Source organism: Myotis lucifugus, unplaced genomic scaffold (genome assembly GCF_000147115.1).
Source record: "Myotis lucifugus unplaced genomic scaffold, Myoluc2.0 scaffold_278, whole genome shotgun sequence".
Lineage (NCBI taxonomy): Eukaryota > Metazoa > Chordata > Mammalia > Chiroptera > Vespertilionidae > Myotis > Myotis lucifugus.
Genome location: NW_005871326.1, coordinates 809,333 through 820,008, shown reverse-complemented (window position 1 = coordinate 820,008; position 10,676 = coordinate 809,333). Strand labels below are relative to the sequence as shown.

General features: G+C 45.3%; 1 protein-coding gene across 2 annotated transcripts; it reads left to right on the top strand.

Moving 5' to 3' along the window:
- Positions 1-1,008: 1,008 nt before the first annotated feature.
- On the top strand, positions 1,009-9,634 carry DACT1 (dishevelled binding antagonist of beta catenin 1). 2 transcript variants are annotated; one of them, XM_014465069.2, is made up of 4 exons: positions 1,009-1,115; positions 2,068-2,200; positions 2,928-3,083; positions 6,560-9,634. In XM_014465069.2, exons 1-4 carry the CDS (start codon positions 1,098-1,100, stop codon positions 8,455-8,457), a joined length of 2,205 nt encoding a protein of 734 aa, XP_014320555.2. In that variant the 5' UTR covers positions 1,009-1,097; the 3' UTR covers positions 8,458-9,634. The 2 variants fall into 2 exon arrangements, with proteins under 2 accessions (XP_014320555.2, XP_014320556.2); XM_014465070.2 differs by having other exon boundaries at positions 1,011-1,115; positions 6,671-9,634.
- Positions 9,635-10,676: the final 1,042 nt, after the last annotated feature.

Sequence of the window (10,676 nt, the reverse complement as noted above, 5' to 3'; positions counted from 1 at the left end):
AAGCAGGCATATCCATACTTTCCGCGGGCGGAGTCACTAAACTCGGGGTAGTTTTGGGTGTATATAGTAGCCCCGCCATCCGTGGCGTGAATGGCCTGCTTGCGCCCTGCTTGGTGCCAGGTAAAGGGATGGCGAACCCGCGCGATCTGCGGGGAAGGGGTGGCCTCTCTCCCTTCGGGGCTCTCGGAGTGGCCTGGATGTAACCTTTCCTCCCTCTGGTTAGACGAGTGAATGCACGCTCCCTCCCCGAAGGTTTGCAAAGCCCTCATTTAAAATGCCATCTCCTCTGGAGGCCTTCTTAGCTTCAGGTCCTCCCACCGAGAGCGGACAAAAGCCGAGGAGGGGGCCTGTGGCGTGGCTAACTGTCCGAGGCTGAATTTTACGATTACACGGAAGCGCACGTAGGAGCCCTGCCCCTCCCAGGCTCTCCTCAGCATGCCAGCTTTTGCCGGGGCTGCTGCTTAATTTCAAATAGAAGCCCTTTTGTACCAGGCAGCTAAAGCAGGCGCAACGGATGGAAATTTGGCTGGGAAAAGTGCCCCTCCTCTTACATTTTATACGAACTGCGGGCCGTGACTGGTGGTGGAGGTGGGAGAAGAGAGAACCTGCTCTCAGGGAGCATTTATGTTATTGGAGTCCTGCCAGCGCCTCCGTCATTCTATGTCATCTTCATTAATGGGGAAGAAAAAGAACTTTGGCGCTTAATGTATCGGTGAACAGCTTTTGACCCCGCCTCGGAATGATGGCGGCAGCTTTGTTTCAGAGACCTCAAAAACGTAGTTTTGAAAGCAGCAGCAGGAAAAAAAAAAAAATCCTTATCTGACCATGTGATACGATCTGAAACTAGACACATGCCAGATAATGTCCCCTGTGCAGAAAGGAACGCGGCGGTGCTGTGTGGTTGTCTTGTATTATCTCTTTTCAGATAATTTCTCTCTTTCTTGAGCCTCAAAGTGCTCTTACTCCTTAGGTTCATTTTTTTTTTTTTCCTTGAAGAAACTCATCCTAGCAGACAAGCATATGGTTTATACCAAAGATTTTTAAGTCAAAGGACACACAGAGGAGTAGCAATTCACGGATCTATTTTGTAAGGACGTATGCAGATCATGGTTCCGGTAACACCTCTCTTTTGGCATTTTACTGTGTTTTGCTGGGATTAGACCAGATATTTGGGTGTAACATTGACTTGAGCCAATGCTTGCCAGCGATGCCTGGTCGCTGACATGTCACGCATTGTCTTGTACAATAGCACCTTTTTGTCTTTATGAATCTCGGGATTGTGAGGGGCACATTCCCGTTGTCCCCGGAGGGGAGCAAGGCCGCAGCGTGTCGGGAGAATTCCAGTCCAGTCAGTGTTTGTGGCACTATTTTCATTTGTAGACTTGGCATTTGTGATTTGAACCAGATGCCTTTTGAGTGTGTTTTTCCCCCCTTTTCCAGCATAGGAAGCGCTAGGTGGCGGTGTGAGTTAGCGCTACGGATGTGTCACCTTTGGAAACCCGAGTTGAGTTCAAATCTGGTGGACCTTCTTCCCTCGAGGGTTTTGAATTCTGCCAGCTCACATTTTACTTGGCACTGGCTATTCGTATTAGTTTCTCACTTTCAAAGGCCCTCAGACTGATTAAACTCCACAAAGCAACTAATAGAAAACAAAGCTCTGCAGGACATTTGGCCAGAAAGTCTCACCTAAGCAAGATAGGCAATCTGTTACCCTCCGACTTCAGATTAAAGCATCGACTGTGAGGTAGTTTTGTAAAATATGGGCGCCACGCAGAAGATTTTATAAAACCTCGGTGCATTTTTTTCATTCTTCCCTAACTTGGTATATATTAGTTGAAAGTAAGAGCAAGTATTGTTTTTATGAAAAAACTTCGTATCACCATCCAATGTGAGAATTAGACATAGGACTTGAAGTTTTCCTTTATTTCAGGTCATCCAGTAAAGTTTAGTTTTGGAAGATTTAGTGAACTCTCTAAATGGTCATTGGAAGGCTTAGAGCAGCAGCCTTTCAGGTTCTTTGTCACCAGAATGTGTTCATTTTCCCTTTCTCCATTTCTTCCTAACCAGAATTGTTTGAGGAGAAGAGATGCTGGTTTGTTGAATCAGTTGCAAGAACTTGACAAGCAGATAAGTGACCTGAGACTCGATGTAGAAAAGACATCTGAAGAGCACCTGGAGACAGACAGCCGGCCCAGCTCAGGTGAGTGTGTGCGCACAACCACAGCATCTACACGCAGGAGTTCTACCTGGGCCCCGAGCTTACCATTCCCAGCCCTGCAAATGGCAATGGAGTGTGTTTCCAGTGTAGAGAGGATAAAAAGGTCGTCTGCCTGCCATTCAGTCGTAGGAGAGGGAACTAAAACCAGACTACAACATTTTTAATAATGAGATTGATCTGACTGGAGTCCCCCGAGTTTAAAAAGAAAAGGTTCTATTCAAATTTCTGGAAGAGCGGTCCTCCTTTGAAATTTGAGAAAGTCAGAACTGGGCTAGAAAATTAGTCACACTTCAACTTCCTGAGACCACTTTGAAAGTTTTTTTTTTCTTTTAAACCATTTGGCTCCTTAAATAGATTTGTTTTCTCTTCAAGTTACTCTTTCTGAAATGCTCATGATAATGTTGGGGCTGTGATAGATCTAAGTCTCTTTCCTTGCACATCTTTAAAGGTTGGGTCAAGGGGGATCAATTTGACTTGTGAGAGTAACTTTGAAAGGTATCCATCGTTAGGAGCTCTTTGCTTTTTCTAAGGATTGCTTGAAATAAAACCATAAAATCAGGACACTAAGTCCAGCGAGCGAAAATTGCCCCCTCCCCCCCAAGTCTCCCATTCTTACCTTTTCTCGAAGATTATCCTTTTTTCCTTTTAAGCACAAATGTGTATTATTGCATGACATGATCCTAATTCCAAATGGTGTCTTTCTTTGTAGGGTTTTATGAGCTGAGTGATGGGGCTTCGGGATCCCTTTCCAATTCCTCTAACTCGGTCTTCAGTGAGTGTTTATCCAGTTGTCATTCCAGCACCTGCTTTTGCAGCCCCTTGGAGGCAACCTTGACTATCTCAGATAGTTGCCCCAAATCTGCAGGTAAGCCTTTTTAGAATTAATACACTTTTTTTTTTAATTGGAAGGGGTCAAAGATTCCTTAAAGGTTACGTAGCTTCAGCCCCCTTTTACTGATGAAAAACAAAGACACGGAGAATTCCACCGGCTTGCTGCCTTTAGTGCCCATAGTTGCATCTAGAACCAAGAAGACCTCTGTTCTGGTCCTCTTTGGGTGCCACTTGGCTTTATATTCACCTCATCCTTGGAAATCCTGTCCCGATATAAGTTTGGAGCTCTGTTTCTGAGCCTTTGCTTAACAGGCTTTGTTAGGCTTTAACTTGTTTGTTTTTTCTTTTGAAAACCACTTTGGATCTGTTTTTTTCTTTCTTTAATAATTCAAAGCTAAAGCTTACATTAAGTTAAATATATCTGTCAGCCTGGCCACAGGCTGCTTGGCACTTCAGGGAGCAGTGGCCCTTCCCTGTTCTCCAGAATGCTTTGTCTGAGGGCAGCTCTCCTTTTAGCAGGCGGGTGGGATGAGATCCCCTTAGGCCATGTGCCATTGTTTCTCATTTTGGGCTGTCCTTGCAGTTACCTCCGCAGAGACTCATGCTATTGTTGGTACTGGAAGAGTTTCTGCATTCCTGCTATGCATCACTGTACTGAAGAGTTTGTATACTTTTACCTCCTTTGGCTCCTCCCAGCAGTTCTGCAGGATGCAGGTGGTGTTAGCTCCATTTTATGTATCAGAAAATGAGGCCCAGTGAGGTTAGATTAGGTAAGTCGTTTAAGGCTAAATAGCTGGTGAGTGGCAAAGGCAGGATGCATGCTCTGGACTAACTGCCAGGTGCATGTTTTTCCATCACATCACACCCAGGGAATTCAGAAGTTGTGTTCAGCGTTTTCATTGAAAAGGGGAGAAATCTGGAGTTAGGTGCAATTTGTCAGAGGCTCCTCATCTGCTGAATGGCAGAGCTGTTGCTGAAACTCAGGACTCCTTCCTTAGTTCTGCTTTGTTTTGATTCCTCAAAAGAGCAGAGGAAATATGGAGAGTAGAGGAGCTGTAGGTGCTGGCACAAGTCGCTGCACTCTTGGTTTGTTTGTGTTCTCCACCTGGTCTAAGGCTGAATCTTCAGCTCAGGCAATGCAAACATAACACCAACAACTGAAGCTGCTAATTGGCTGGTGTCTCTGTATTTGTACAGGGTGCGTTGTCAGGAGCAATCATTTGGGGGAAGCAACAGATCAGTGTTATCTAGAGTGTCTGGGCCTCAAGTTCATTGGTAATTGCTTCCCTTCACTCTGCAGATCTGGTTTCAGAGGGGAACTTTAAAACCCATTAAAGGCACTTTGGTATAGGTTTTCCTCAAAGACAGACCCTCTCCCAAATGCTACATCTTCACATAATTGAGACAGTTGGGCTGGGTCTTGGGGGCTGGGATGTCTGTCTTGTTCCTTAACTCTTAAGTAGTGAAAAGGGAGAAATGGTAAAGTGTAGATGAATGTGGCTTTAAGCAAGGCAGATAGGCCTTAGGGTAGCAGAGGAGGGATGGGCAAGGATATTAGCAAGAGATGGTTCTCTTTACAATAAGCTACTTATTGGGAGTGGAAATGGAGGGAGGGAGTGGCCATGGCACTTTTATAATAATAATTTCTTTAAAAATTAACCATATTACTTCTGAATCTAGACTATATTTTTCCGGAAACTGCTAATTATCATTAAGGTTAATGGAGTTTTCCCTTAAAATTAACATAGAATCTGGCACATAGTAGGTTTTCAACATTGAATGAATAAGTATAATGGAGGACAAATTATATAATGATAAAAACTTTGATTTTTTTTCTCTAATTGAAGGTCATTTAAGGGGACTTGAAAGTTACAATATTCACCGAGATGAGAGAGCAAAATCGTTTAATTAAGCAAGAAAGCTTGATTTCATTGTATTTTGACATCTATATTTTTATGATGAGAACATTTATTCATTAATTCCACTACTCAATCTATTAAAGTGTTATCAAGAATTTCTTCTTATTTAAAAAATACTGTTTTTTATGTTAGTGTCTGGTTATTATTTAAATTTGATTAGTCTGTACTGAAATTTGATTAATTTCCCTGACCTTTCAATTGACAGTAATATTTGAACATATGTCATTAAGAATTAGGTCTAAAAAATACAAAATGAGAAGAAAGTCCATAGAAAATATAACTTATCTGAAGTATTTAAAAAAGAAGCCAGGAATAGAACACAGAGGGGAAAGTAGTCTAGAGAAAAAATGACTCAAAAACATTTATTTTTCCAGTTATAATACAGTGTACATATTTATTGAAAATTTAGAGAATAGAAAACAAAGGAGAAAGTTAACACCACTTGTTTTCTTACCACACTAAGATGCTACAATTAGCAGCTGGGTGTGCTTCATTTCAGACTTTTTTTTTTGCATCTATTCAATCTTAATAAAGTTATAATCATAGTTTGGTAGTATATCATGATTCTCACTAAACTTTAAAGTGTTTCCCCATATTACTTGATAATTTGAAAGCATTTTTGGCCTTGGCCAGATAGCTCATTTGGTTAGAGCAATGGTCGGCAAACTGCAGCTCGCGAGCCACATGCGGCTCTTTGGCCCCTTGAATGCGGCTCTTCCACAAAATACCACGTGCGGGTGCGCACATACAGTGGGATTGAAACTTCGTGGCCCATGCGCAGAAGTTGATTTTCAGAAAGGAGATAGACGAAACAAGTATACAAGATGAGTGTGGATGGGAGAGTTGGAAGGGGTCGACCTCAGCGAACGTACCTCAATCAGAATGAGGACGTTTTTAGCAAAGGCCAGCTTAGGAGTACCTAATTAAGTTAATAACAATGTACCTACCTATATAGTTTAAGTTTAAAAAATTTGGCTCTCAAAAGAAATTTCAATCGTTGTACTGTTGATATTTGGCTCTGTTGACTAATGAGTTTGCCGACCATTGGGTTAGAGCATCGTCCCGATTTGCCAAAGGTTGTGGATCTCCAGTCAGAGCACATACAAGAATCAACCAATGAATGCATAAATAAGTAGAACAACAAATCGATTCTCTCTCTCTTTCACCCTCTCCCTTCCTCTCTCTAATATCTATCTATCATCTATCTATCTATCTATCTATCTATATCTATCTATCTAGATAGATAGATATAGATATAGGTAGATAAAGCATTTTAAAAAATTTTTTTGTTTTATTGCTTAAAGTATTACAAAGAGTATTATATATGTCTCCTTTTTAGATAAAGCATTTTTAATGGCTGACTATTTTTCCTTCAGAGGCTACATCATATATTAAAATTTTCTTTGTTAAATATTTTCCCCCTCCTCCAGTAGTCTGCACTGTATGTAAACTAGTAGAGTAGCTCATGGAGTATTTGTTGATTCTTGGCGTTCTCTCTCTCCCCATGAATTTGTCCTCCTGGGAGTTGGCCAGGGTCAAGCTGGTGCTGGCCAGTTCACCTCTTCAGAGTGTACCTTTAAATGTCTTTCAGATCTCATAGGATGGTTGGACTGTACAGAAGGCCGCTGTGAAGAACAGGCCTCAGAGGCAGTTGGCTGTTTCCCCTCCACATCACAATTTAATCCCCTTGGTGTCATTGCAGATGTGAATCCCAAGTACCAGTGTGATCTGGTGTCTAAAAACGGGAATGATGTCTATCGCTATCCCAGTCCACTTCATGCTGTGGCCGTGCAGAGCCCAATGTTCCTCCTCTGCCTGACAGGCAGCCCGCTGAGGGAAGAGGAGAGGCTGGGCAACCCCACCAATGACATTTGTGTCGGATCTGAGCTGGACGCCGTCAAGTCGGAGGTGTCCTTACCGTCTCCAAGCAGGGTGTGGCCTGCTCCCCACCCCTCATCCAGCAAGAAAATGGATGGCTACATTCTGAGCCTGGTCCAGAAAAAAACACACCCTGTAAGGACCAACAAGCCAAGAACCAGTGTGAACGCGGACCCCACGAAGGGGCTTCTGAGGAATGGGAGCGTTTGTGTCCGAGTGACTGGGGGCGTCTCCCAGGGCAATCCTGGGAACCTTAAGAATTCCAAACAGGCGCCTCTGCCCACCAGCGGAGTTCCCTCTTTGGACCCTGGGACATTCTCCCCACCGAAGCAGTGGTCAAAAGAATCGAAGGCAGAGCAACTGGAAAGCAAGAGGGTGCCCTTGCCAGAGGGCTGCTCGCCCGGTGCCGCCCCTGAACTTCAAAGCAAGCATCCCCCCAAAAATGCCAAGCTAGCCTCCCAGGAGCACACCCGGGGCCCCACCACTGTGACCGCGGAGGCCCCCAAAGAAAGCAGCCACATCCCAGCCGCCTCTCCAAAAGAGAGCCCCGGGAGAGGCCTCGCCCCGCGGCAAGAGAGCAGAGTTGTCCCGCCACTGAAAAAGCCGGCGCAGAAAACCAGCCTGCAGGCGGCCCCTCCGGCCGCGCCCCCGCCTGCCCCGCCTGCACCCCCACCCTCAGCCTTCCCCGTGGAAGAGCGGCCTGCCCTGGATTTCAAAAGCGAGGGCTCTTCTTCTCAAAGCCTGGAAGAGGGGCCCCTGGTGAAGGCGCACTTCGTCCCTGCGCAGCAGCCGGGCGTCAGGGCGCACCGGGGCGCCCGGACCGCAGCTGCCCCCAGGGGCTCCGCCCTGAAGCACAGGGCGCAGGCCCTCCACGGCCCCGACGGCGCCTTGCCCACCGTGAGGGAGAAAACCCGGGCAGCCGGCAAGAAGTGTCGGTTCCCCGACGACCTGGATACAAATAAGAAACTCAGGAAGGTCTCCGCCAAAGGGCGGAGGAGTGGGGGCGGCCATGCCGAGGCGGGTCTTCCCAGCCGGCCGCTGGGGGCTGCACACCGGCCCGGGAGCCGGGCGCACGGCCACGGGCGCGAGGCGGTGGTAGCCAAGCCCAGGCACAAGCGCACCGACTCGCGGCGGTGGCGGTCGGCCGCCGAGATCTCCTACGAAGAAGCGCTGCGGCGCGCGCGGCGGGGCCGGCGGGAGGGCGCGGGGCTGTGCGCGGCCGCCGTGGCGCTGCCCTACGCCAGCCCCTACGCCTACGTGGCCAGCGACTCCGAGTACTCGGCCGAGTGCGAGTCCCTCTTCCACTCCACCGTGGTGGACACCAGCGAGGACGAGCAGAGCAACTACACCACCAACTGCTTCGGGGACAGCGAGTCCAGCGTGAGCGAGGGCGAGTTCGCGGGCGAGAGCACCAGCACCAGCGACTCGGAGGAGAGCGGGGGCCTCATCTGGTCCCAGTTCGTGCAGACGCTCCCCATTCAGGCGGTCGCGGCCCCAGACCTGCACAGCAACCCCACCAAGACCTTTGTCAAAATTAAGGCCTCCCACAACCTCAAGAAGAAAATCCTCCGCTTCCGGTCCGGCTCTTTGAAGCTGATGACGACCGTGTGAGTGGATCTTGTCGCGGGGGAAGGAAAGGTGGCGTCTTAGTAGTGTTGTTGTGTAATAATTTCATGGAATGTTTTCCCCTCTGTGAAGATGAAACCGAAGTAAATTAATGTCTCTGCTTCATTATGTATGGACACTAGTGCCTTTAATGGAAGGTGAAGAATGTCTTGCTGGTTAGAAGTGAATATTGAGGTTTTCAGTGGTGGTGAATAATGCATACGTTTTGTGGTATCAGCTGATTTTCTGTTTTAAATTTCCTGAGCACCTGTGATGGTTTCATTGGGATGAGACCCTTTGATCTGAAGGTCAGGTAGATGGAATTATAGGACATACATTGGCTTCTTGGTTCTTTAGGGCAGTGTCTCCAGGAGGGCTTTCCTGTCGAGGGGCATCACATAATTGTGTGAAGTAGGTATGAGGGAGCGTGTTTGTTGTCTGTAATTTCTTATACAGTCTGCATTTCTCAGACAGTCATACACCCCCATACACCCCTATTCTATCGTCTTAGAACTGTGTGGTTTACTGGACTCAGAACTTGAAGACCAGACCCTAAATCCAGAGAGCTAGTGACTTGGATGGAGAGGCTGGTAATACCCTTGAAGGGATTCACTAAACTTGTGCTACACTTGGTGCCTAGGCCCTTGTTAGGGTAAGCATTTTTAGGGCTGTTTATCCAACATTTTGATGCCTTTTTCCTCCCTAATTTGCAGCAAATCCAGCCATTCCTCCCTTGGAGGACTTGCCTTTGGGATAAAGTTTTGGTCCGTGGGTACAGAGAAATTCACTCCTAATGAAATAACCTTGGGCGTGACTCCAAGCCCACAATTGCTCACTGAGCACTGTGCCACCTCAGCCTTGGCCCACACGTGTTCGTGCAATCCAGTCCAGATTGGACCACTGACCCTGTCTGGAAGGAAGGGCTTTTTTTAAGAAGAAGAATTGTTTTTGGTAAACAGTATTGTGTAAAATTGCTTTTTTTATACCGATACAAGCATGTTTTGTGCATGAGTAGTATTTGTTTTGGTATTCCTGTTGATGTTAAATTACTGTGTGATATAAACAGTATGTGTTTTTATATATCATTGTGTAAATTTAATATAACATTATATGCTGTAATAAATGATTTGTTTTACTGCTGTTAAGTTTGTTATTTGGGCATAAAACCAGATGTTTACACCTATAACTCTTGTACTGATTATTGTGGGATTTATATTGGGCCCAGTCTAGCATTAGAATATTATTTGCAATAATTAAGGCAGGTTTTAGTACTTTTTTTTCAAATGGATGGTAGGAAGGAGGGAAAGCAAACCACTTCTTTAAAACATTTAAGGTACTTCTTTAAGATTTAAGGTAAATTTGATAGATGTGGTTTAAGGAAAATATTTCTTAGAATTCCCTCCAACTTTTTACTATAAAATATTTATAACATGGAAACATTGAAAGGATAGTACAATAAACACTTGCATAGAGACCACCTAAATTCAATAATTGCTAACATTATGCTGTTCTTGATTTAACTCTCTATATGTATTTATTAGGTTTAGCCATACTGCTGGTTTTGAAGATCAAAGACAGATTTTGGCCATCTTTCCTCACCACACAGCTGTACTATTTTAAAGTAAATTTCAGGCATGATATTTCATTTCTAAAAACTCAAGCATTTATTTCCTAAGAATGAAAGATTCTCTTATAAAACTACAATATGATCATACAAACATAAGGAAAATTGTCAGTAATTCCTAATACCAAATACTGTTTTTGTTTCAAGAATTTTTTTTAAATCTTCACCCAAGGATATGTTTTTTTATTGATTTTGAGAGAGAGAGAGAGAGAGAGAGAGAGAGAGAGAGAGAGAGAGAGAGAGAAACATCTATCAGTTGCCTCCCATACGCCCCCAGACTGGGGATTGCTCACCCAGACCAGAGATCAAACCTGCTAGGTGTGTGCCTGCACCAGGAATCAAACCTGCAATCTTTTTGGTGTACAGGAGGACGAACAAACCAACTGAGCCACCTGGCTGGGCTTGAGAATTTTTAATAGCCCCTTCTCCCTTTTCCCCAATGAGGATTCAGTCAATGTTATTCATTGTATTTGGTTGTAGATCTCTAGTCTTTTATTCTAGAACTAGAGGCCCAGAGCACTAGATTCGTGCACTGGTGAGGGGCATGGCCTGTGGGGATCAGCTACTGCGGGAGCAACCACTCATCCCGGCCAGCTGAGCG

Excerpts from the sequence above, each read along its gene's own strand:
- DACT1 (XM_014465069.2), top strand. Across the intron at positions 2,201-2,927 it reads AGACAGCCGGCCCAGCTCAG|GGTTTTATGAGCTGAGTGAT; the intron begins GTGAGTGTGTGC and ends CTTTCTTTGTAG. Across the intron at positions 3,084-6,559 it reads TAGTTGCCCCAAATCTGCAG|ATCTCATAGGATGGTTGGAC; the intron begins GTAAGCCTTTTT and ends AATGTCTTTCAG.